The sequence below is a fragment of the Salmo salar genome, chromosome 24, assembly GCF_965601325.2.
Source record: "Salmo salar chromosome 24, fSalSal1, whole genome shotgun sequence".
Lineage (NCBI taxonomy): Eukaryota > Metazoa > Chordata > Actinopteri > Salmoniformes > Salmonidae > Salmo > Salmo salar.
In genome coordinates this window covers 8,610,170-8,636,780 of record NC_138314.1, presented here as the reverse complement: position 1 = coordinate 8,636,780, position 26,611 = coordinate 8,610,170, and the positions used below count along the sequence as shown (strand labels likewise).

Sequence of the window (26,611 nt, the reverse complement as noted above, 5' to 3'; positions counted from 1 at the left end):
TGCATGTAAACAAGCCTTTATTAATTGAAAAAATAACTTTCCTCTACCTCAGCTAAATTATGAGGAACATTTAAGGAAATCTCTTTTGATTTCTCTCCTACTATTCAACAAACATTTTGTAAAGTTACTGTATGTCGATATTGTGACTTTGCTGTCAATGTGTGAAAATAATGTCAATTAATCCACACTTTTATAAGAAAAACTGAAACTTTGATTCTTTGTTTGACTCTTCAAGGGTGGAGGCGATAGTAAAACAAGTGCGTAATCTGCAACCACCACATCTACATGATCTCTGAAGTGCATTCTCTAGGAAAGCTTTGCAACAACATTTTAAATGGAATTGGCATAAAATTCATTTTCCAGATATCAGTGATTCAGATTCTATTTTTCTACTCTAAACTGACATTTTTGTGTGTGTTAACGTTGTATCGAAATACCTACTTGAGCAGTTATACAGACCACTGACATTAGCTTGTGTACCTGACTGTTTTTGCATTCAATACTGCATTGTTCCTTTGATCAGTTTTTGCAGATATACCTAACCACTTCTTGTGGCTCCTTTGTTGATCTGAAAGAATGGATGGCTGGAGGGCTACCAGAGTTATTGGAGTTTCAGGCATTTTGCTTAAACCTACCCCTACCTGTCAGTTCTTTAAAGGGATACTTTGGGATTTATCTACTTCCTCAGAGTCAGATGAACTTGTGGATACCATTTTAATGTATCTGTGTGTAGTTTGAAGGAAGTTTTTAACTAGCGCTAGCGCAATTGCTTACTAGCTTTAGCGCAATGACTGGAAGTCTATGGGTATCTGCTAGAATCTTTCTAGTCATTGTGTTAATGCTAGTTAGCATTGGCTTGCGAAACTAACTCGAACTTCCTTCATACTTGACACAGAGACATAAAAATGGTATCTACGAGTTCCTCTGACTCTGGGGAAGTAGATAAAGGGCATCATTGCCAAAATCCCAAATATCCCTTTAAGGGGTCACTTAGTTGTCTACTCTAAGAATTGAGTTAACAGCCTGGGCTCAGGACTATGACATCGGTCCTGTTCAAATACCTTACAATGCATACTTCCTCCCTACCTACCTTGATTTCTTCAAGGAAGTGGGGAGGAAGGATGTATTGGAAATGTATTGGAACAAGGCCTTGGTGTTTAGTTTAGTAATCGTCGATCTTGTACTCATATTTGTAATCCAAGATGGAGTCCGTGAAACTTTCCGGTGCCGACGTTTGCCCCTCTCCTATGAACCACGAGTCGTACCAAGCAGTGGTGGGCTCCGCCTCTGTTGTCATGGGAACTGGCGTGGTCGTTGGGGGCAACGTTGTTGTCGATCTCATCGGTCTCTGTTGCCGTAGACGACGGGGGCGGTCGAGCCTTAGCTCTTTCTTTTGCTCGCGACGCAACTCAGGACTCATGGCGGTAACTCTGTCAGGATGCGCCACATGCCTGTTACCATTGGAGACCATGTTCCGTCTTGTTCCGCCGTTGCCGTGGCTGAGCAGGCGTATGGGCTTGTTGCCGTGCAGGGCCATGATCTGTGGATGAATAGATATCATTTATATAGTGCTTCAATGGCTCTAAAGTGGCTAATAGGCACTCTAATTGTAGATGTAGCAGTACCCACTTGTTTGATGCGGTCCCAGTTGGACTTGGCCAGGTTAAAGCTGCAGGTAGTTGCCCCTGCCTCGTAGCCCACCACACACAGCTTGGTCAGGGGGGCGAAGCCTTCTGCCCGCACCGTCACACGGTACTCACCTGGGTTCAACAAGCGCCAGTAGTCCCCTGTTACAGCTGTGGAGCAAGCAGAGAGGAGAGGGCTTAGACTGCACACTCAGTAAAGATAGCACTGGCAGGCTCCTGGACGTCCACTGCATGTAGGTTTGTTCAGGGGGAAGGGACAACAGGTTGTTACCAATATCTACCCCAGCTGTAGTTTAATAAATATACCAATATAACAGTGCATAGCTACATTTATGTGTTCACAGCAGTCAGAATGCCAAGGGCTATGGGACATGGTTAACACAAAGCCAGACACTGTACCCACCTGTAGAGACATCATGGTTGACCCCCTCTACAGAAACTGTAGCATTAGCGATGGGGTTCCCCTCATTGTCTTTTACCACGCCCCTGATCCCACGCTGCACCTGGGTGGGGTGAAAACCAGGGTTCAAAATGTCAGTCACTCTACAGCAGTGGTATACAAACTTTTTCAGTGGGGACCCCATTTTTCCCACAATAATTTATTGCGATCCCAGAGATGGTTGTCCTTCTGGAAGGTTCTCCCATCTCCACAGAGGAACTCTGGAGCTCTGTCAGAGTGACCATTGGGGTCTTGGTCACCTCCCTGATCAAGGCTCTTCTCCCCCGATGGCTTAGTTTGGCTAGGCGGCCAGCTCTAGGAAGAGTCTTGGTGGTTCCAAACTTCTTCCATTTAAAAATGATGGAGGCCACTGTGTTCTTGGTACCCTTCCCCAGATCTGTGCCTCGACACAATCCTGTCTCGGAGCTCTACAGACAATTCCTTCGACCTCATGGCTTGGTTTTTTTCTCTGACATACACAGTCAACTGTGGGACCTTGTATAAACAGGTGTGTTCCTTTCCAAATCATGTCCAATTTACCACAAGTGGACTCCAATCAAGTAGAAACATCTCAAGGATGATCAATGGAAACAGGATGCACCTAAGCTCAATTTCGAGTCTCATAGAAAAGGGTCTGAATACTTATGTAAAAAAGGTATTTTTTTTATATACATTTGCAAAAAATACTAAAAACCTCTTTTCACGTAGGTTGAGGATTTTTTTTAATGAATTTCATTTTAGAATAAGGCTAAAACGTAACAAAATGTGGAAAAATTCAAGGGGTCTGAATACTTTCCGAATGCACTGTGTATATACAGTATATATATATAGTAATATATATATATATATATATATATATATATATATATATATATATATATATATATATTTTGGCGACCCCAGCTTTGAATACCACTGCTCTACGGCCACACTCCAGGACCGTGTGTGTGTTTGGTATACTCTCAAAATGTGTTAATTGTTTCTATGTGTGTGCATGCGTGTCTGTGTGTGTACCTGCTCCATGAAGGTGAGCATGGCCTCTCTGTTCTTCTCCCACTCAATGACCAACTCACTCTGATGGGGGAACTTATCACAGCCCAGGAACACTGACAGCTCCAGACAGTTAGTGTGCAGGTAGCTGAAGTCATTCATACCTGAGGATGGAGGGAGAGGGGGGGGGAAGACAGGTGGCAATGAGAACCTGCAATGCAAATGATGAGCCACCAGAGAGCACCATTGCCCCCAAAACTGGGTCCTTTACTCTGATCAATGTTACATTACAGGTTTCAACCTTTTTGAACTACTGTATGTAATGTCTTAATGAACAGCAGATAACAATGGAATAAAAAAGGGATGTTGTCGGCCCTTACTTCCTGTGACGGGCTGCCACTTGGCGCGATTGACGATTCCAATGCCTCCAGTGATGTCATCGCCGTGACAGGAGCCGTGGGAAGTGTATGTCATCGACAGGTGAGTAGAGGCATAAGAGATGGCCAACCACCTATAACACACAAACACACACACACACACACAGTCAGATAGGGTAATCTGATCCTAGATCTGTTGTTAACTTGGGCTCCCGAGTGGCACAGCAGTCTAAGGCACTACATCTCAGTGCTAGAGGTGTCACTACAGACACTCTGGTTTGAATCCAGGCTGTATCACAACCGGCTGTGATTTGGAGTCCCATAGGGAGGTGCACAATTGACCCAGCGTCGTCCGGGTTTGGCCGGTGTAGGCCGTCATTGTAAATAATAATTTGTTCTTAACTGACTTGCCTAGTTAAATAAAAACATTTACTTCATGCTACACACCTGAAAAAGGAGGCGTCTGCTGTGGCCCTGGGTTCATCCTCAGGCTCTGCGTACCCCCCTCTCCCTCTGTCATCCTCCTCTTCCTCTTCCCTGTGGCCATAGCCATGTCCCCTCCACTCCTCCTCCGGCTGCTGGTATCCCCTGTTATACTGGTCTTCTTCTCGCTGCTGGTATCCCCTGTTCCACTGGTCTTCTTCTGGCTGCTGGTATCCCCTGTTCCACTGGTCCTCTTCTGGCTGCTGGTATCCCCTGTTCCACTGGTCCTCTTCTGGCTGCTGGTATCGCCTGTTCCACTGGTCCTCTTCTGGCTGCTGGTATCCCCTGTTCCACTGGTCTTCTTCCGGCTGCTGGTATCCCCTGTTCCACAGATCCTCTTCTGGCTCCTGGTATCCCCTGTTCCACTGGTCTTCTTCTGGCTGCTGGTATCCCCTGTTTCTATGATCTTCCACCGGCTCCTCAAACTCCTCGTACCTAGAAGAATGATTTAAATTGAGTTGATTGTTTATTTGGTTTCATATCATTATTACTCCTGCCAAAAATAGCAAGAGTGCAGGAAGACAAAGAGCCTCGTACTGTCTCTTCTTGCGGCTCTGTGCCCTCTCTCTCTTGCCCTCTCTGGTGCTGGCGCTGGCGGTCTTGGTTAGGCGGTGATTGTCGTAGGGGTACGCTACGAACCTCTCTCCCCCCTGGAAGTTGGCCCCCAGTACGAATGGGTGGCTCTCCATCCACAAGATGATGGCTCGAGTCTCCACAGCAATCTGCAGGACAAGAAGAACAAACAGCAGCCATCTTTTTTTATTTAACTAGGCAAGTCAGTTAAGAACAAATTCTTATTTCCAATGATGTTCTTCCCCGGCCAAACCCTAACCCGGAGGACGTTGGTCCAATTGTGCGCTGCCCTATAGGACTTCCAATCACGGCCGGATGTGATACAGCCTGGAATCGAATCAGGGTCTATAGTGACACCTCAGCACTGAGATGCAGTGACTTAGACCGCTGTGCCACTCGAGTCCCCTTGTTAAGTTGATAAACAGAGAAATGGACTTGCTTGTACTGTCTCTGCTCTTCACACCATCTACATTTCTTTCCCTCCTGTTTCCCCCCTCCTGTCTTCATCCCCTCTCTTTCTCCCTTACCTTACCCTCCCCTCCCTCCCTCCCTCCCTCCGTCCCTCCCTCCGTCCCTCCCTCCCTCCCTCCCTCCCTCCCTCCCTCCCTCCCTCCCTCCCTCCCTCCCTCCCTCCCTCCCTCCCTCCCTCCCTCCCTCCACACACCCTGTCATCCCCCTCTTGATCTGCAGGGATCTTGACATGGTGATTGGGGGTCAGTTTGGGCACCATGCCCTTGTCCTCGGCCTCCCACAAAACCCTGTTCAGGTCAGGGAAGTTCTGGAAGATGTCATGGCCGTCCTCCGTCCAGTGGCCTGTTGTCCAACCACTCAGCTCGGAACCCTGTGGTGTCAATGGGACAGGATGTTATGGAGATATGGACTGCATATTTACTGCAGTAATATCAACATGTTAAAACAAACGTCTTAGGATTTGCTTGAATGTCTCTAGTCTTGACTTAACATATGAGATATGTTTTCTTCTCTTGAGGAAAATAAAGTTGGGCGCTAGACTGTTCCTGCATACAACAATACTTTCCTAAAGGATAACAAGTTGGCTAAATCAGACACTGTCTGGCACCCATTTTCCTTAATAGAAGAAAACAGATTTGCACCCTGGAAGTGTAAAGTATAAATACAGGCTGTATTTCCCTGTAAGGGTCGTTCTTGAATTACGGTAGCATTTCGGAATGGCATTTTGGAAAATAATGACTTGATTTTTTATTTAAATGTAGTTGGGTACATCTTCCCATTCTAAATCAACTAATATGGTAGCTTAATGATTTAAAATATGTTTTTACCATTATGATAACATTGTGCCACCGGTGGAGTAGTAACACCAATGAGGATTTTCTGAAATGGAGGCCACAAATGCTCAAATCTAAGGTCAATCCTTTAAAAATTATTTACTAAAGTGATTAATTATTTCCATTTATTTAAACTGGCTGACACCAAGTGACGCAAAATGATGAATGAAATTCTCAAATTTATGACATACCGAAAGGTCGTGATAAGCTAATCATTTTCTTTAAGATAGAACCCTCCCTCAATAACAGTTTGCCACGGGAGAAAATGCTCAAGGTCCTTGTACATCTTTGTAATCAGCGATTTTCAAAGTGGTAACACCAATGACATAAAACTGAGGGACACACATTATACTAGTAAAACAATAGGTGTTTTTATTGATCTACAGCAAGAGTATTCAACTCTTACCCTACGAGGTCCAGAGCCTGCTGGTTTTCTGTTCTACCCGATAATTAATTGCACCCACCTGGTGTCTCAGGTCTAAATCAGTCCCTGATTAGAGGGGAACAATGAAACAATACAGTGGAACTGGCTTCAAGGTCCAGAGTTGAGTTTGGGAGGTCTAAAGTAAACAATATTAAATACTTTTGTTTACTGTCTAGCATTCAAAATAATAGATACAGTATCTCTAAACCCCAAAACATGTCACTACACCTCTACACATCGCCAATGGGGCAAGCCAATTTGCTAACCCCCAGTAGTTTCAACAATGCATACAAATAGTTGTTTTGCAGTATAAAGGACTTACATATGTTTTCTTATTAAATAACAGTGAAATAAAATTAGAATGTATTCTTTTTAATGTTTTTGTCATTTTCTATTGTTTTTACATGGTGCCAAAGTCAAGGGACAACATTTACCACCGCAATTCAAGAATGAACCGTATAATATCCAGTACTGACCACTGTGAGGGCCTTCTCCTGCCCATCAGGGTTGAGTGAGGGCACCAGGTGGATACGTATTCCCTCCACCAGGCGGCGCACTCTGGGGTTGCCATCATTGTACTCCTTACACAGGTACTGCAACAGAAGAAGAACCATCTCCCGCCCCGTCGCCTCGTTTCCATGGAGACCGGCCGTGTAGCGGAACTCCGGCTCACCTAAGGAGAAAAACACAGATTGTCATTGTCTTTCCATGCTTGAGCGGACACGAGTACAGAGCTTTCTATGAAAGTTCGCCTGGAATAACAAAGGGGTGCAGTTAGCCTGGAATAACTAATGGGTGCATGTTCTGAAAACTGTGGACACAGACACAATATTGGTTTCATCCCACCTATCTCGTGTTCTGTGGGGTTGCCTGATATCACCATGGCCAGGATGTCCAGTCCGTTAGAGCTGCGACCCAGGCTGTACATACTGGTGATGTTGGGACACTCCTCAGACACAGACTTCATCATCTACCAGAAGAGACACACAGGGGAAAGCAGCAGTTACCAGCCCTGGCCCGGGACACCTTCAGTGAGTCTGTGCAAGTCTTTGTTCAAGCACAACAAATCTTATTAAATGAATCGCCAAAGTGTCAAGACAGAGTTGAAGTCAGTTGTCACAATCCGTCAGACAAAACATTAGACCTGATTCAAGTTCAAACAGGTGGTACTGACGGCCTTAACGTTTGAAGTCCCCTGAAATGGGAATGTTCCATCTCACCGTGACCATGTCTGAGTAGTTGTGATGTCTGAAGTCCAGGTACTGGACGGGAGTCACCTCATTCTGCAGCCTCTGGTAGGCACTGGTGGGGTCTGAGGAAATGAAAATGCACAGTGTGAATGTTTGCGTGTGTTTTATGTTTTACTATCCTTGTGGGGACCAGAAGTCTAGTAGGGTGGGTGCGTGTGTCACTCACCAGGCAGTGGGCAGCCTAGTACCTCCAGCCTCATACAGCAACTACCATTCCAGCTCTGAGGGATAACTCTGATGTAGCGTGCTAGTATGGGCTCAGCTAACTGATTCAGCACAGGGGTATCCTTATCAGAGTTAGCAAAAAACAACTAGAGACAGAGAGAGGGGAGGAGGGGGGTAAAGAGAGAGGGAGAGACAAATATATTTGACATGGTGAACTTTTGTGCCCCATAAAAAGAGCTTGAGAGTGAACCCTGGGACCAAAGTACATTTGAAGCAGCGAGGCTGACAGACTCACCCAGTCAGAGTAACCGTCATGGATGGTTTTCCATTCTCTGCTGTCATTACTGAATTGCACGTAGTACGATGTCACAAAGTCACTCCTGAAACAGAAAGACGCACACAAATTTTGTCACCATTTTGTCTTTGATATGTCTGAAATTGTCTGTGCGCTTGCATGAGTGTGTGTGCGTGCGTGTGGTTTGGTTTCACTATCCTTGTGGGGAACAGAAGTCCTCACAAGGAGGGTAAAACAAGGAAAAAGGCTATTTTAGGGTTAGAATTAAGATTAAGGTTAGGGATTAGGTTTAGGATTATGTGTGTTAGGGTTAGATTTAGTTTCAGGGTTAGGGGTTAGGGTTAAGGTTTAGGGTTAGGAGTTAGGGAAAATAGGATTTTGATTGGGAACGCGTGTTTTGGTCCCCACAAGGATAGTAAAATAAACGTGTGTGTGCTTGTGTGTCTTACTCGTTGCGTGAGTCTCGTCCCTGTGTTATGATCCCAGTAAACTCTGTTGCTCTGCGAGCGTCCATCTCAAACCAGTGAATATTGTCCTCTGGGTTAGGACACCACGCCCCACCATGCATGTCCTCCTCATCATCCGAAGCCTGGAAACCATGGAAACCATACAGTGTTGGAGATGTGGGTAAGGGGGCTTACCGTCAGGTTCCAATTAGTGTGAAGAGTGTACCTGCATGTTGAGTTATGCTCTGTGTTGGCTGGAGCAGTACTGAGACTTAGGGTTAGTCACTGTGTGAGGGTTAGTGTGTGAGGGTTAGTGTATAAGGGTTATGGGTTAGTGTGAGAGGGTTAGACTTAGTGTGTGAGAGTTAGGGTCAGTGTGTGAGGGTTAGTGTATAAGGGTTATGGGTTAGTGTGAGAGGGTTAGACTTACTGTGTGAGAGTTAGGGTCAGTGTGTGAGGGTTAGTGTGTGAAGGTTAAGGTTAGTGTGTGTAAGGGTTAGTGTGTGTGAAGGTTAAGGTCAGTGTGTGAGGGTTAGTGTGTGAAGGTTAGTGTTAGTGTGTAAGGGTTAGGGTTACCTGTATGTTGAGTCGTGCCCTGGCTTGGCTGTAGCGGTGGTGAGACATGGAGGAGGCCAGCAGCTGGTCTGATTGTATTCTATGAGACTCCATACCCAGGGGAGGACACTCTGCCACCAGGGGAAAACATCTCAGTCACACACATCACAAAAACTTCAAACCACAATGGAAAAGCTCTTAAGCTCTTGCTAAAACTCTTGCTAACCGAGTATTGTATCATTGGATGGTAGCAAGTTACCTACTTTTGGGTTCCTTGAATACGTGTGGTCTCTTCTTGGCTTTGGCCCTCTCTTCCTCTTCCCTCCTCTGCTGAGCTCTCTCTGTCAAACAGCACCATAGTCAATCACTAACTACAATCCCAGTAATAGATTCTCTGTGTGAGCGCTTGCGTGTGTACACGTGTGTGGTTGATGACATTCGATCCTCGTTTGTTAAGTCAAACGACACCGCTGGTCCTGCTCACGTTGCCCTACCCTATGCTTTGACCTCTTTCTCCCCTCTCTCCAGATGAAATCTTGCGACTTGTGATGGCCGGCCGCCCAACAACCTGCCCGCTTGACCCTATCCCGTCCTCTCATCTCCAGACCATTTCCGGAGACCTTCTCCCCTACCTCACCTCGCTCATCAACTCATCCTTGACCTCTGGCTACGTCCTTTCCGTCTTCAAGAGAGCGAGAGTTGCACTCCTTCTCAAAAAATCTACACTCGATCCCTCCGATGTCAACAACTACAGACCAGTATCCCTTCTTTCTTTTCTCTCCAAAACTCTTGAGCGTGCCGTCCTTGGCCAGCTCTCTTGCTATCTCTCTCAGAATGACCTTCTTGATCCAAATCAGTCAGGTTTCAAGACTGGCCATTCAACTGAGACCGCTCTTCTCTGTGTCACGGAGGCTCTCCGCACTACTAAAGGTAACTCTCTCTCCTCTGCTCTCATCCTTCTAGACCTATCTGCTGCCTTTGATACTGTGAACCATCAGATCCTCCTCTCCACCCTCTCCGAGTTGGGCATCTCCGGCGCGGCTCACTCTTGGATTGCGTCCTACCTGACAGGTCACTCCTACCAGGTGGCATGGCGAGAATCCGTCTCCGCACCACGTGCTCTCACCACTGGTGTCCCCCAGGGCTCAGTTCTAGGCCCTCTCCTATTCTCGCTATACACCAAGTCACTTGGCTCTGTCATATCCTCACATGGTCTCTCCTATCATTGCTACGCAGACGACACACAATTCATCTTCTCCTTTTCTCCTTCTGATAACCAGGTGGCGAATCGCATCTCTGCATGTCTGGCAGACATATCAGTGTGGGTGACGGATCACCACCTCAAGCTGAACCTCGGCAAGACGGAGCTGCTCTTCCTCCCGGGGAAGGACTGCCCGTTCCATGATCTCGCCATCATGGTTGACAACTCCATTGTGTCCTCCTCCCAGAGTGCTAAGAGCCTTGGCGTGACCCTGGACAACACCCTGTCGTTCTCAGCTAACATCAAGGCGGTGACCCGATCCTGTAGGTTCATGCTCTACAACATTCGCAGAGTACGACCCTGCCTTACACAGGAAGCGGCGCAGGTCCTAATCCAGGCACTTGTCATCTCCCGTCTGGATTACTGCAACTCGCTGCTGGCGGGGCTCCCTGCCTGTGCCATTAAACCCTTACAACTCATCCAGAACGCCGCAGCCCGTCTGGTGTTCAACCTTCCCAAGTTCTCACACGTCACCCCGCACCTCCGCACACTCCACCGGCTTCCAGTTGAAGCTCGCATCTGCTACAAGACCATGGTGCTTGCCTACGGAGCTGTGAGGGGAACGGCACCTCCGTACCTTCAGGCTCTGATCAGTCCCTACACCCAAAGAAGGGCACTGCGTTCATCCACCTCTGGCCTGCTCGCCTCCCTACCTCTGCGGAAGCACAGTTCCCGCTCAGCCCAGTCAAAACTGTTCGCTGCTCTGGCACCCCAATGGTGGAACAAGCTCCCTCACGACGCCAGGACAGCGGAGTCAATCACCACCTTCCAGAGACACCTGAAACCCCACCTCTTTAAGGAATACCTGGGATAGGATAAAGTAATCCTTCTGCCCCCCCCCCCCAAAAAAAAATATAGATGTACTATTGTAAAGTGGTTGTTCCACTGGATATCATAAGGTGAATGCACCAATTTGTAAGTCGCTCTGGATAAGAGCGTCTACTAAATGACGTAAATGTAAAATGTGTCTGTGTATCGAAAAATGCAGTAATGCCTCAGAGGATCCACATGCCTTCACATTGCAGATAGGAAGGAAACCAGATGTATTCTGTTTCTCCAAATTCAGGAATGTGCTGATTAAATTCAGATTGTTCTTTTTTTCTTCAGTAAATCTAAGACAGGCCGCACACTGTTGTATCCAAACTTTCATAACCACCAGTCACATTTTATGGGTAACCCTGCTAAAAGTGTCAATATATCTAACTGGATGAGAAATCTGTCACATTTTGTATTAAATGTGATTTTGTTCTACGTACAAATGTGCAATCACAGATAGTGGTGGACAGAGTATGCCCCCCCGTCCCCCACTCTACAAGGTGTTGAAAGTGTTCCACAGGGATGCTGGCCCATGTTGACTCTAATGCTTCCCACAGTTGTGTCAAGTTGGCTGGATGTCCTTTGGGTGGCAGACCATTCTTGATACACACGGCAAACTGTTGTCCGTGAAAAACCCAGCAGCGTTGCAGTTCTTGACACAAACCGGTGCGCCTGGCAACCTACTACCATACCCCATTCAAAGGCACTTAAATATTTTGTCACATATTCAATCCATGTCTCAAGGCTTAAAAATCCTTCTTTAACCTGTGTCCCCCCTTCATCTACATTGATTAAATTGGATTTAACATCAATCAATCAGGGATCATAGCTTTCACCTGGATTCACCTGGTCAGTCTATGTCATGGAAAGAGCAGGTGTCCTTGATGTTTTGTACACTCAGTGTAATCTCCCATAGACAAAAGTCCCTGGTTCCATTCTGATTATACATTTAGCTGGTTCTACTCTCCTCGCTGTACAGGAGGTACAGTACAGAATGGAACATGTGGCAACAGCTGTTGGTTCTTATCCCGAGTGTTTCGATCTTCATTCTAAGCTCGTGATTTCAACATCTCTCCCCTCCATTACTGTTAGACTCGCTACTCCTCTGTTTCTATCCCTTATGTTGTTTTTCCCTCATCTTTCCTTCCAGCATGTTCTGTAACCTCTCTTTGCTGTCCCATCTCTCCCTTTCTTTCTGCTCCAGCTCAAAGCTTCTTCCATGCACCAATACAGGTTAAATAGGTTTACATTTAAGTCATTTAGCTGTTATCCAGAGGGACTTACAGAAGCAATTAGGGTTTAGTGCCTTGCTCAAGGGCACAGCAACAGATTGTTCACCTAATTGACTCAGGGATTCAAACCAGCGACCTTTCCTTCCCTCACAACACATTTCTATGGTTCAGATTTGTCCTATTCTAGATAGAATTAACTTTTGACCCTCGTCTTAGCAAGTGAAGCCATACTGAAGCTTCACAGCTACATGTTTGCAATGCCCAGGTAGAGACTGATATCTGTGTTTTTTTCCTCATTCGCTTTAAGCAGAAACATGAACCATTAGGGACTGATATTCTTCCACTACATTATGAATCTCTGAGTGACGTGTTCATCTGCTTGACTGGGAGCTTTGACAGTGCAAAGTAGGACATTGTAGTGTTACTAAGTTTTACTTGCAATGACTTTGATATGTGGTTGTTTTACCTACCTTAGTTTAATGGACACAAACACATGCTGGGTTGTTTGGCTGACCCACCTGCTGGGTTGCAGACATTGGGTCACTTTGTTGTTAAAAAAAACATTTTACATTGTGACCTTCCATTATAGAGTTTTGCTTTGATGTGGATTGAGGCCTATACTGTACATTCATACATTCATACATTCACCTTTCCTATTTCTAATGTGGGATTGTGTTTCTGTATGTCACGTCCTGACCAATATTTAGGTATTATTTCTATTATATTTGGTCAGGACGTGGCAGAGGTATATTTGTTTTGTATTATGGGGTTTTGTGTGTGGTGTAGTGGGGTGTATTAGTTTGGTATAGGTTCTAGGTTTGTTTTTCTATGTGTAGTTTTGGGTGCTGGACTCCCATAAGTAGGTGTGTGTTTGTTTGGTTTTCGTGGGTAGTTGTTTTTGCACTGCGTGTTGTGTGCCTGCAAAACTGTTCCTGTCGTGTATATTGTTTTCCAGTGGATGCGTTACTCCTTTTTGAATTAAAACATGAGCATCCATATTCCCGCTGCAGTTTGGTCTATTCAACACGGCTCTTTTTGTGACAGAACTACCCACCACCAAAGGACCAAGCAGCGGAGAAGAGGACAGAGGCAAGTGAGGGAGGAATGTTGGAGGCAGCCCCAATAATTTTTTAGGGTGGGGCACAAGGGCTATTTGGCGGGGCGAGATTACAGCCCCAGGCCAGCTCCCCATACCCTTGTAGGGCAGACTGGACAGGTCCCGTGCTTTGGGGTTGGGGCTGTGGTGAGGCCTGGGATTTTCAGGCCGGTAGGCAAGGTACCAACGCCCCGCATGTGCCAGGGCGAAGTAGGCATCGAGCCGGAAGGGGTGATGCCAACCCTGCGCTCAAGACCGCCAGTGCGCCCTTTCGGTCCGGTGTTTCCCGCTAGATGCACTAGCATGGAGGTGCGTGTCTCCAGGCCGGCACGTCCAGTACCAGCCCCACGCATCAGGAGTCTAGTGCGTCAGCCCAGCACCGCCAGTCAACAGTCGTCGGAGCTGCCCGCCAGTCAACAGTCGTCGGAGCTGCCCGCCAGTCAACAGTCGTCGGAGCTGCCCGCCAGTCAACAGTCGTCGGAGCTGCCCGCCAGTCAACAGTCGTGGGAGCTGCCCGCCAGTCAACAGTCGTGGGAGCTGCCCGCCAGTCAACAGTCATGGGAGCTGCCCGCCAGTCAACAGTCGTGGGAGCTGCCCGCCAGTCAACAGTCGTGGGAGCTGCCCGCCAGTCAACAGTCGTGGGAGCTGCCCGCCAGTCAACAGTCGCCGGAGTGGCCAGACTGCGCTGAACTGCCGGAGTGGCCAGACTGCGCTGAACTGCCGGAGTGGCCAGACTGCGCTGAACTGCCGGAGTGGCCAGACTGTTCCCCGGCCCAGCCCGAGGGGCCCTCCTGTTCCCCCGGCCCAGCCCGAGGGGCCCTCCTATTCCCCCGGCCCAGCCCGAGGGGCCCTCCTGTTCCCCCGGCCCAGCCCGAGGGGCCCTCCTGTTCCCCCGGCCCAGCCCGAGGGGTCCGTCTGCCTGGCGCAGCTATCGGCTCCACCGAAGTGGGCGACGCCGAGGGTGGAGCAGGGTCCACGTCCTGCACCGGAGCCACCTCCAGGATAGGTGGGTTGGGGAGGGAGGGTGTAGCACAGTGCCGTCGTTGACGGCAGCCACCCTCCCTTCCCTCCCTTATTGTTTAGGGGGTATTGCTTTTTGGTTTTGTTGGGGTAATGGGGATTTTTTGTGTTTTCTTTTAAGGTGCATTCCGGGGTCTGCACCTTTAGGGGGGGGGGTAATGTCACGTCCTGACCAATATTTAGGTATTATTTCTATTATATTTGGTCAGGACGTGGCAGAGGTATATTTGTTTTGTATTATGGGGTTTTGTGTGTGGTGTAGTGGGGTGTATTAGTTTGGTATAGGTTCTAGGTTTGTTTTTCTATGTGTAGTTTTGGGTGCTGGACTCTCAATTGGAGGCAGGTGTTTCTAGTTGCCTCTGATTGGGAGTCCCATAAGTAGGTGTGTGTTTGTTTGGTTTTCGTGGGTAGTTGTTTTTGCACTGCGTGTTGTGTGCCTGCAAAACTGTTCCTGTCGTGTATAATGTTTTCCAGTGGATGCGTTACTCCTTTTTTGAATTAAAACATGAGCATCCATATTCCCGCTGCAGTTTGGTCTATTCAACACGGCTCTTTTTGTGACACTGTACCTAATTGGAAACTAAAAAACTATGAGCAAACTAACCTATGTAATTGTACATGGAAATTGATTGTGATGATACCCATGAATGAATGCTGCACAATGTGCTTATTTTTTTAAAACATTTTTATCAGGGATAAAATTTGATTTGATAAGTATGAAATTGTTTGATGAAATATGCATAAAAGGATAGTAATTGCCCATAATTCTGCACTTTAGTATACTTTTGCACTTCCAATTTTGATTATCATGATTTAGTGAATGCAAAGAAAATGTTTTGATCTACTGGGCTTTTTAAAAGAAAGACTAACTTTCTGTTTTGTCTGTTAGTCTTTTTGCAGGGCAGTTGTGTTCTTTTGATGAATGTATTTGCAATTTCGAAGATATAATAAAGTTTTGATGAATGTATTTATGTTTTGAGAAGGTATCTATATTTTGAAAACGCATTTACTGTTTTGCAAAAGGGAGTTCTGTGTCTTGTGGACTTTGTTTAAAAAAATCAACAACATGATCCCAAAAATTGCTCGTCAACCCAGAATGAAAGTTCGTAAAAACCCAACTAATCGTTAAATTAATGTTTGGGTAATCCCAACAACCCAACATGTTGAGTTATTCACACAACCCAATCGTTGACTGGGTCAAAATAACCCAGTGTGAATTCTATCCAATATTTACACAGCGCTGGGTTACCAAAAACCCCAAATTGGGTTGTTTTTAACCCAGAATTTTTCTGTGAGTGCATTAACTGTAAGTTGCTCTGGATAAGAGTGTCTGCTTAATGACCAACATGTAAATGTTACTGTATAATGTGAAGTATCTACAACTGAAATAGATCACAGTCATTCAGATCATAATGGAAAATAGGCTGTGCACAATACCTCTATCCTCTCTCTCCTTTTCTTTCCTTTGGTTCTCTCTCTCCTCCTGTTTTTTCGCTGTGGTAAACAAAGGAGGGAAAAACAATCATGGATGAACTTGAGGTTACTTCCCCCCACCTCCCCATTACATGTAACAGTATACTGTGTATGTTGGGTGTTTTCAGTGGAGTGAAACATTTAGAACGTTGCAGATAGAATAACATAACGTCATGATGTTACTTGGCATTTTCTTATTTGGGAGTTTGGAACATCAGCTGCCAAAGTCTTGCTTAACCCAAACTTAGACAACAGACCATATAATTGAAACAGTATACACTTCTTTTTTTTCATTCTTGTGGGGAATGAGAAGTGTAGGCCCATTACTTTTGACTCCGTGGTAAAGGGCCAGTTCTTTATTCTTTATTGTGTCTAATCTTTATTTCACCGCAGGGTCCCATTGAAATGAAAAACATATTTCTAGTGGAGATTTGGCCAAGGGTTTATTTTACAGTGCAGAGTGCATGTGTGTGTGTCAGTGTGTTTTAGGTTTTACCTCACAAGGATAGTAAATCAAGGAAAATACAGACAAGTGGAGACATTTCGCAGTGTTATGTTTAGGGTTGCAATTATGGTTAAGGTTAGAATTAGGTTTAAGTGTTAGGTTTAGGGGTTAGGGTTAGGTTTAGGTTCATGGGTAAGGTTAGGGTTAGGTTAAGGGTTAGGCTTAGGGGTTAGGGAAAATAGGATTTTGAATGGGAATCAATTGTTTGGTCCCCACAAGGACTGTGTGTGTGTGCCCGTGTGTGTACATACTCTGTCCACCACTATGGCCGTAGTCATACTCCTCGTACCATGGGCTTTCATAGGTGGGTGGTGGTGTAACAAGCTCCTCTGTATTGGAAGGAGAAAACACAAACACATCACTCCAGTAGCCTAGACTGAGTAGCACACTGTTTCTGCATTGATTCAACAGTACATAACTGCCATGGCAAAACCACAACAACCTGGCTCAAGCAGAAACAGACTGGCAGCCTGTCTAGTAGTACTAATCTATTTTTACTAAACAACATAACAGAGAGAGTCTCTTTGGTTTAATGTGTGCCTTCCGAAGCTCTCGGAAGCTAAAATGCAGTATGTAGTTTCAAAACATTAATACAGTAATTTTCTACTACAGTGATGGTGGAACAGAGCCTTTATTTCTGCATCCACAACAGACACTCTCTGTTTGGACCCACATAAAGCTAGCATAACACGCTGCCTGTTATTTGCCTAGTTAAATGTTTAATTTAAGTTTACAAGGAATATAACAGAGCAGCCATCTTGTGAAAGGCTTCTTGCTCAAAAACAAAACCATGAAAAGCCTTTGACTGTTTTGAACTACACTCTCACCCACTCGCTTTCCTCTAAAAAGCAGGGTGATGATCTAGCCTCCTACTCTGATGTCATTCCCTGGACTAAGAGCTCTATTCAATCTGATCTGCTTTAGCCGACATCAGCATAGAGATTGTTTTGGCGATGTTGGAGGTGGAACTGCGTTAGAGCTATCAAATCCACAAGCGTCTCCAGGCATTATGCCTAAAGCAGACATTGGCATTGGCTGCACAGAGTTGCATTAACCTCTACGGGATCGGTGTCCCTAAACCGTGACAGTTGTTGCTAACATGCACTAATATGACTAGAATGACATTGTAAGTAACAGACAACTTTCCAGGACATAGACATGTCTTATATGGGCAGAAAGCTTAAATTCTTTATAATCTAACTGCTGTGTCCAATTTACAGTAGATATTACAGTGAAAAAATACCATGCTATTGTTTGAGGAGAGTGCACAACAACAAAACACTTTTATCACGGCAACTGGTTTGATACATTCAACTCTGAAGGTAAATAATGTACTTACATTCAGTATTCTTGCTCTGATTTGTCATCCTGAGGGTCCCAGAGATAAAATGTAGCAAAGTTTTGTTTTATAAAATACATTTTTATATTGAAATCTAGAAACTGGGTTCTACAGTTTGAACCCTTGCTGTCTCTGAGTGCCATTATTTCTATATAGCCTACACTTTCTCGTCCTGAAATTCTTATGTGAGTGGGATGGGTGTGGCTTCGTGACAATGATCAAGAGCAGCTGCTCACCGATTTGACAGCTCCAACGCAGTTACACCTCAGACACCGCCAAAACATCAGCTGATCTGATTGAATCTAGGTCTAAGCATATGGTTTACAGGATCTACTTCCACACTATAAACCCTAAAACAGCGGTTGTTTTTCATTCTTAGAAAGGAGGAATAGCAGCATACAATGTGGCCCTCTAAACGGTGACTGATTGACCGACTGACTGACTGATTGACTAATTGAGATGTAAGTCACCTGTAACAGCGTAGCTCCAGTCATCTTTCTCTGTGGGGACGACCTCTTTACCATCAGGGAAAGGAAGATTCTCGGGCACCTCGTCTGTTATTGGAGAACGGAGAAAACGAGAAAGTGAGAATGGAGATCTCAGAGAATAAAGAGAGCACAAAAGAGAAAAGAGAGAGCAAGATCGAAGAGGCACATGAGAGTAAGGAAGGAGGCAGATGGAGAAGTAAGAGTAGAGAAATCAGAGAAAGGAGAGGATGAGAATGGAGAGAGATGGTGGAGTGGGAACAGAGAGAAATGGAGAGATGCAGGAGAGTGAGATACTGTAGGAGTGGAAATATGGTAGGGTGAAACAGTAGTGGAATTATGTACACAGTAAAAGTAATGAAAACCTGTTGCAGCTATCACACAAAGAACAGATGAGCTGAGCTTTGCTGACAAACCTTCACATGAGATGAGATTTTCATCATATAAGGTGGAAAACCTGAGTCATTGGTTAAAGAGTCCAGTTGGCAAATATCATAAAGGGTTCGATTTAGAGTGGATCTGGACGAGAAATCCAGAGATAAAAAGTTGTTTTTGAATTTTAACCCTATCCCAAACCGTAAAATCGGACACCTCGAGTGCATAGAGGAGTTCTGTGTCTATAATTCTTAAAATAATTGTTATGCTTTTTGTGAACGTTTATCGTGAGTAATTTAGTAAATTATTAGCAAATTCCTCCGGAAGTTTGCGGGGGTATGCTAGTTCTGAACGTCACATGCTAATGTAAAAAGCTGTTTTTTAATATAAATATGAACTTGATTGAACAAAACATGCATGTATTGTATAACATAATGTCCTAGGTGTGTCATCTGATGAAGATCAAAGGTTAGTGCTGCATTTAGCTGTCTTCTGGGTTTTTGTGACATTATATGCTAGCTTGAAAAATGGGTGTCTGATTATTTCTGGCTTGGTACTCTGCTGACATAATCTAATGTTTTGCTTTCGCTGTAAAGCCTTTTTGAAATCGGACAGTGTGGTTAGATAAAGGAGAGTCTTGTTTTTAAAATGCTGTGAAATAGTCATATGTTTGAAAAATTGAAGTTTTTGTATTTTTGAGGAATTTGTAATTCGCGCCACGCCTATCATTGGATATTGGAGCAGGTGTTCCGCTAGCGGAACGTCTAGATGTAAGACGTTAATCCTAGACCCTGGGTCTCGACCCCGCCCTGTGCAGCTGGGTCCTGGACTTCCTGACGGGACCCAGGTGGTGAGGATATGTAACAACATCTCCACCCCGCTGATCCTCAACACTGGTGCCCCACAAGGGTGCGTTCTCAGCCCTCTCCTGTACTCCCTGTTCACCCACGACTGCGTGGCCATGCACGCCTCCAACTCAATCATCAAGTTTGCAGACGACACTACAGTGGTAGGCTTGATTGACACTCAATGTCAACAAAACAAAGGAGATGATCGTGGACTTCAGGAAACAGCAGAGGGAGCAGCCCCCTATCCACATCGACGGGACAGTAGTGGAGAGGGTGGAAAGTTTTAAGTTCCTCGGCGTACACATCACGGACAAACTGAAATGGTCCACCCACACAGACAGCGTGGTGAAGAAGGCGCAGCAGCAGCATCTAATTCTGACGTGAGACTGTGAGAGCTGGTAGGTTATACACCTATAGTACACGTTTAAACTAATAGCTAGTATTTAAAAAAAATACTTTGATAATAATTTTGAAGTAGTTAGTAAAGTTAATTGAAATTAGTATTTTTTGTCATTGATGCCTTGGTTCCATTCATTCATTCATTCATTCATTTATTCCATCCATAGATCGTATACATACACTGAGTATACCAAACATTAGGAACACCTTCCTAATATTGAGTTCCGCTAAATTATACTGATATTTCAATATTATCCTTATTTATACCACAGCGTTGTTGACTACTCGTTTCTGATTGGCTAGAAAGGCATTCTGTGTGTGATTTTAAAATAATCGATTCAAGGACATACTGTACATCTGATGTAATAGCAGCACGAATACTGACCATGAAGATTGCTATTTTCCCATTTCCTATAATGGAGGATCCTGCTTTCTGGCAATAACAGCCTGTAGTACCCTGGTCGACCTTGAACTTCATGACTTCAATGAAAGGGGGAAGTCGTTCTCCCCTGATTCATTCATTCATTCATTCATTCATTCATTCATTCATTCATTCATTCATTCGGTCAATGAATCATTCATTTTAGGACACAGAGGGGGATGAAACATACATCTGGCGTCCCAGTAGTCCTCGTCTCCCTCGTCCACCTTTCCATCCACCACAGGAGTGGGGGGCGTGGCCATTGGGTCCTCTCCCTTCCAATAGTCATCTTCTGGGTCGACCACTGGGCCTGCGGGCTCCTCCTCATCTGGCTTCCAGTAGTCATCCTCTATCAGAGGGACAGATGGACAGTAGAGGTAACTTTATTAGTGTGGAGATTTTTTTAAGCTAGATATAAAACAAAATCCACATGGTTTTTCAAGGTACAAATAAGATCATAAACAAAGTGGCTCTGCTATAAAGTGTTGAGTGGTATTTGAACACTGAGGCACCGGCTTCAGAGAAATTCTATAATGGTTTGTCATCTGTACACATGGTCTCACCGTTGTCTGGGTAGGGGTAGTCTGGGTATGGGTCAGGTTCTGTGGGAGCTTCAGATGGGACAGAGATCAAAGGATTACAAACAACTTTGTTACTCACACAATGCAAAGCCAATAAAAAAATCTAATCAACCAATTCTAGTCCGTTTTTATTGAAAACGTTGATTACAGTAGTAAAGTGGTGTGTTACTGCATTACCTGCTTCTGTGTACACCTCTGTAGTAGTTGTAGGTGGTGGTGTGGTAGTTGTAGGTGGTAGTGTGGTAGTTGTGGGTGGTGGAGTTGTAGGTGCTTCTGTCCGTGGCCCCTTTTCTTTGCCCTTCTTTGGCTTTTTGTCTGCTTTAGGCTTCTTGGTGGCCTTGGGCACTTTGGGCTCCTTGTTCTTCTTGTCTTTCTTGTCTTTCTTGTCTTTCTTGTCTTTCTTGCCCTTCTTTTTATCCCCTTTGCCCTCCTCTTCCTCTTCGGCTCTCCTGACCCTGGCTTGGTGTCAACGGGGGAAAGGAAAGTTAATAAACTTGGTCATTTTGACATATTGATTCCTGAGGGTCAAATGTCAGGTTTAACAGCACATAACAATCCTATAGCAGTCGGATATGCCAGGATATGACAAGATGGCATTCAAACAAAGGCTATACATCAACACCAACTCTCTGCTACTGAAGTAGACTGATGAGAGATAGAGAGACAGATAAACAAATAGAAATAGAGTGATAGAGTGAGAGGGGGCAGAGAGAGATGGTGACAGAGGAAAAACAGTGGGAAACAAAGACAGACAGACCGAACTCCCGGACCAGACAGGGGATGGGGAAATCTCCCAGACAGAATCACTCTAGCAGGGGGCACAGCTGAGCTAACATCTGGCAGACAGGTGTGTGTGTGTGTGTGTGTGTGTGTGTGTGTGTGTGTGTGTGTGTGTGTGTGTGTGTGTGTGTGTGTGTGTGTGTGTGTGTGTGTGTGTGTGTGTGTGTGTGTGTGTGTGTGTGTGTGTGTGGACTGAGAGGAGATGACGGTGTCCTGTGCAGAAGAAAAGCTACTCTGTTCACATGGTGAAACAACAGGGTCCTCACACACACACACACACACACACACACACACACACACACACACACACACACACACACACACACACACACACACACACACACACACACCCCCCCCCCCCCTCAAGGAGAGGGACTGCAGTGATATCATCACACCCAAGGTCAAGGAGATCTCATCTGGGTTTATGTAAATGTTTCTACATTATGTCACATGACATTAAAACATTCCATAATCACGTGTTTTTTTTCTATCTGATGTGTAATGGATAAAATATAAAGATTTTCTTCTTTCTGCCGCTTCCTCTGAATGTACATATTTACAGTATGCTGCATGCTACGTATAGGATGTGGATATAATTGTGCTCTTGTGCTACTTACTGATGGTGCTGCTTATATCGCCACGGAGGGCATTATCTTGGGGAAGAAGAAGTTGTGTAACTACAGAAGTCAGTGGAGTGTATTCATTGGTATTTCCCTCTCTCTATTCGTGGCTGTTTGAATACCTGTGCCAGTGACCTACAGTTGAAGTCGGAAGTTTACATACACTTAGGTTGGAGTCATTAAAATTTGTTTTTCAACCACTCCACAAATGTCTTGTTAACAAACTATAGTTTTGGCAAGTCGGTTAGGACATCTACTTTGTGCATGACACAACTCATTTTTCACTTCTAATTCACTGTATCACAATTCCAGTGGGTCAGAAGTTTACATACACTAAGTTGACTGTGCCTTTAAACAGCTTGGAAAAATCCAGAAAATTATGTCATGGATTTAGAAGCTTCTGATAGGCTATTTGACATCATTTGAGTGAATCGGAGGTGTACCTGTGGATGTATTTCAAGGCCTACCTTCAAACTCAGGGCCTCTTTGCTTGACATCATGGGAAAATCAAAAGAAATCACTCAGATTTGTTTTTTTGACCTCCACAAGTCTGGTTCATCCTTGGGAGGAATTTACAAATGCCTGAAGGTACCACGTTCATCTGTACAAACAATAGTACGCAAGTATAAACACCATTGGACCATGCAGCCGTCATTCCGCTCAGGAAGGAGACGCATTCTGTCTCCTAGAGATGAACATACTTTGGTGCGAAAAGTGCAAATCAATCCCAGAACAACAGCAAAGGACCTTGTGAAGATGCTGGAGGGAACAGGTACAAAAGTATCTATATCCACAGTAAAACGAGTCCTATATTGACATAACCTAAAAGGCCGCTCAGCAAGGAAGAAGCCACTGCTCCAAAACTGCTATAAAAAAGCCAGACTACGGTTTGCAACTGCATATGGGGACAAAGATCGTACTTTTTGGAGAAATGTCCTCTGGTCTGATGAAACAAAAATAGAACTGTTTGGCCATAATGACTATCGTTATGTTTGGAGGAAAAAGAGGAGGCTTGCAAGCCGAAGAATACCATCCCAACCGTGAAGCACAGGGATGGCAGCATCATGTTGTGGGGGTGCTTTGCTGCAGGAGGGACTAGTGCACTTCACAAAATAGATGGCATCATGGAAGGAAAATTATGTGGATATATTGAAGCAACATCTCAAGACATCAGTCAGGAAGTTAAAGCTTGGTCGCAAATGGGTCTTCCAAATGGACAATGACCCCAAGCATACTTCCAAAGTTGTGGCAAAATGGCTTAAGGACAACAAGTCAAGGTATTGGAGTGGCCATCACAAAGCCCTGACCTCAATCCCATAGAAAATTTGTGAGCAGAACTGAAAAAGCATTTGCGAGCAAGGAGGCCTAAAAACCTGACTCAGTTACACCAGCTCTCAGGAGGAATGGGCCAAAATTCACCCAACTTATTGTGGGAAGCTTGTGGAAGGCTACCCGAAACGTTTTACCTAAGTTAAACAATTTAAAGGCAATGCTACCAAATGCTAATTGAGTGTATGTAAACTTCTGACACACTGGGAATGTGATGAAAGAAATAAAAGCTGAAATAAATCATTCTCTCTACTATTATTCTGACATTTCACATTCTTAAAATACAGTGGTGATCCTAACTGACCTAAGACAGGGAATATTTACTCGGATTAAATGTCAGGAATTGTTAAATGTATTTGGCTAAGGTGTACTGTATGTAAACTTCCGACTTCAACTGTATCTGTGGAACAGAGGCTGTGTATTCATGTCATATTCATGTGTATTCAATATTCCTCTCCCTGTCCTTAAGAAATCTGATTCTGTGTAGTTGGTTTTTCTAATATCTTTTCAATTGTGCAAGCCATAAATATGTAGCCTATAACAGTAGTAGTAAGTTTTACATAGTTTGTATTGCACTATGTAACAATGTGTACCCACAAAATAGTTATACAGTACCTACTAGCTAATGTAATTACCATGTAAATACAAGGTTTTAGTGCAATTTAATTGGGAAATTGGACTGATTAAACCAACAGATGTGTGTGCTGGTTTACTCCATGTTAAGCTGTGAATCTCAGAAACAAAATTTGTTTTATAACTAACACTACATCATCAGCCCATCTCAGAGGGTGAATCCTTCCATTTTGGAGCTGGGTTCTGTGGTACAGCACAGTACAGTAGAAAATAAAAGTGGACTGTACAAATCTGTCTCCAAGATGCTGAGCTCAGAGCCCAGCCAGGTCTGTTACTGCAGAAGACTGAATCTTCCCCAGTCCCAGGTCTACTCTGCTTTGGGCCAAGAGACAGTCCAGGTATGAGTGAGCTGGAGACAGACAGGTAAGAGTACTGTATGGTGTGTGTGGTGTGGTGTGATGTGGTGTGTGTGTGCGGGGTGGACACTGTTGGACTTGTCATAGTGACTGAAAGGTGTGTGTGGGTAATTCAGGAAACTGCTGGCTTCTTTCAAGACCAACACTCTCCTCCACCTGCCTTGTGCCCTGTCCCCTGTGCCTGCCTGATGATGTCATATAACGTTCTACAATCCTCGTCCTGGAAGGAGGCATCTGTTCCAGCCCAACAACCAGACACTGTTGATGATTCTACTACTAAGGTTTTGATCATTAGCTGATACGATGATAAGATGTGTTATTGCTGGGCTGGAACAAAGGCCTGTACACCAGCTGAATTGGGTCCCATCTAGTAGGTAAAACCATCCATGTTTCTAGCCACTCAGATGGGACCCAATTCTCCACTTAGTAACATATATAGCATTATAATGTGAATGTTCCTACTAGGCAAAAACTGGTTGAATCAACGTTTCCATGTCATTTCAACCCAAAACTTCAATGTGATAACTTTGAATCAACGTGGAAAACTGATCGGATTTGCAAAAAGTCTTCAACGTAAGAGAATTTTGTATTTTTTTTCATAAAACTTTTAACCTCAATGACAGGGTGACATTTTTGGCTGAGTTGAATTCACGCTAGTTGACAACTCAACCAAATGTAAATAAAAACTAGACGTTGAACTGACGTCTATGTCCAGTGGGTTGGCTTCGTTCTTACCTGGTAGGGCATCCTCCTCTGTGGCTCTCTTTTCCTTGCTAGTCTGGCTTTGTGTCTCTGTGAGATCCTCTTCTTTAGCTGGTTCATCCTGGGACTCCTGTCTATATAGGGCCTCCATCCCTATCTCCTCTACAGCCTGGCCTAAAGAGACAATGCCTCCTGCACTCTCCCCTGCTCTGGGCAGTAGCACACAGAATAGGGCCAGCAGAACCAAACACACCACTGCAGTATGACCTCCCATCCTCCTTACTCTACCTGCCTCAGGATTCTACCTCAATGTTCCACTGAAAAGTTCCAGCTCAGTGTTCCGATTAAGTATTCCAGCTCTGTATTCTAGTTCAGATTTCCCAAAATCTTGCTAGAAGTTCCAGCTCAGAAAGCTACTCAGAAATTCTACCGAAGTGTTCTATATCTGAATTATATCACAGAATTCTACCTCTCAGTTTTCTACTCTAGTGTTCCATGCCTTCTCTCCGGTGAGGAAGATTCTGGAGCTCCAAGCCACAGCCAGACACAGACTCACTCAGAGCATGAGGCAGGGCTGGACACAGAGAGAAGAAAATAGTGAGGGAGGGAGGAAGAGGGAGGCAGAGCAGTCCAATTGTCCTGCAATTTAACTAAATGAGATCCACAGCTCTCCTGGAACGACAGCTGAAAAAGTAATGGCTGAGAGAGATATAATCCCCTTCACCTGGCTGATGAGTTGCAACAGGTGCAGAGATCAAAAGGAGATCTTAGCAACAGCTCACTGGAGAAGCAAGGAGAGGTGAAAAGAGTTTAGTCCAGGAGCAGAGCACTTCTTCCACTTCTTCCGCCTCCTTTCCCCTCTGCAGACTGCCACAAACAGGCAGGAATGGAAAGGGGGGGAGGAGTCGAGGACAGTGTGTTTGTGCTAACAATATTGAAACCCACAAATATTTAAGGTACAGAGGAAAAGTACAGTATAACTACTGCTATACACACCTTTATCTATTCACATACTGCCCATACACACCATTCACATACATATTTATAATTTATATTCCTGACTCAGGTCCAGAAGCTAATTTCCTGCAATTATATCAATTTTGCTTTTGTCACGATTCTCTAAGACAGAACCCAGAAGCAGACCAGGACAAGGTGAGTAAAATGAAGGTGAGTATTTATTGGTAGTCTTGATGTGTAAATTGAATAATCCAGGAGACGGAACGGCAGCGGAGGTGAGTTGATGAGAGTGAATGGGTTGATCCAATGAAGTCACTGAATCCACTGACGGCCAGGCAAGGGAGTTGAATGTTCCGGGAGAATGACTGTAGACAGAGTAAATGGGAGTGAGTCACCGGCAACAAGTACAGAATAACAAAACACACTCAGGAAACAT

At 44.8% G+C, this 26,611-nt stretch overlaps 1 protein-coding gene across 2 annotated transcripts; it reads right to left on the bottom strand.

Moving 5' to 3' along the window:
* LOC106584911 (adipocyte enhancer-binding protein 1) lies at positions 1-26,048 on the bottom strand. 2 transcript variants are annotated; one of them, XM_082968464.1, is made up of 24 exons: positions 25,252-26,048; positions 22,196-22,231; positions 20,976-21,257; positions 20,781-20,828; positions 20,408-20,566; positions 18,160-18,243; positions 16,602-16,679; positions 15,810-15,866; positions 9,211-9,288; positions 8,969-9,078; positions 8,396-8,535; positions 7,947-8,031; positions 7,653-7,797; positions 7,457-7,548; positions 7,083-7,206; positions 6,713-6,909; positions 5,173-5,349; positions 4,473-4,657; positions 3,900-4,370; positions 3,456-3,586; positions 3,100-3,239; positions 2,050-2,149; positions 1,630-1,796; positions 1-1,540 (listed from the first exon to the last, which is right to left on the bottom strand). In XM_082968464.1, exons 1-24 carry the CDS (start codon positions 25,490-25,492, stop codon positions 1,163-1,165), a joined length of 3,705 nt encoding a protein of 1,234 aa, XP_082824590.1. In that variant the 5' UTR covers positions 25,493-26,048; the 3' UTR covers positions 1-1,162. The 2 variants fall into 2 exon arrangements, with proteins under 2 accessions (XP_082824590.1, XP_082824591.1); XM_082968465.1 differs by lacking the exon at positions 22,196-22,231 and having other exon boundaries at positions 25,252-26,042.
* Positions 26,049-26,611: the final 563 nt, after the last annotated feature.

Coding starts and splice junctions, on each gene's coding strand:
- LOC106584911 (XM_082968464.1), bottom strand. CDS start 25,492: ATGGGAGGTCATACTGCAGTGGTGTGTTTGGTTCTGCTGGCCCTATTC. Junction 7,207..7,456: donor ACTACTCAGACATGGTCACG/GTGAGATGGAAC, acceptor CTCTTCTGGTAG/ATGATGAAGTCTGTGTCTGA. Junction 3,587..3,899: donor GCAGACGCCTCCTTTTTCAG/GTGTGTAGCATG, acceptor TGTGTGTTATAG/GTGGTTGGCCATCTCTTATG.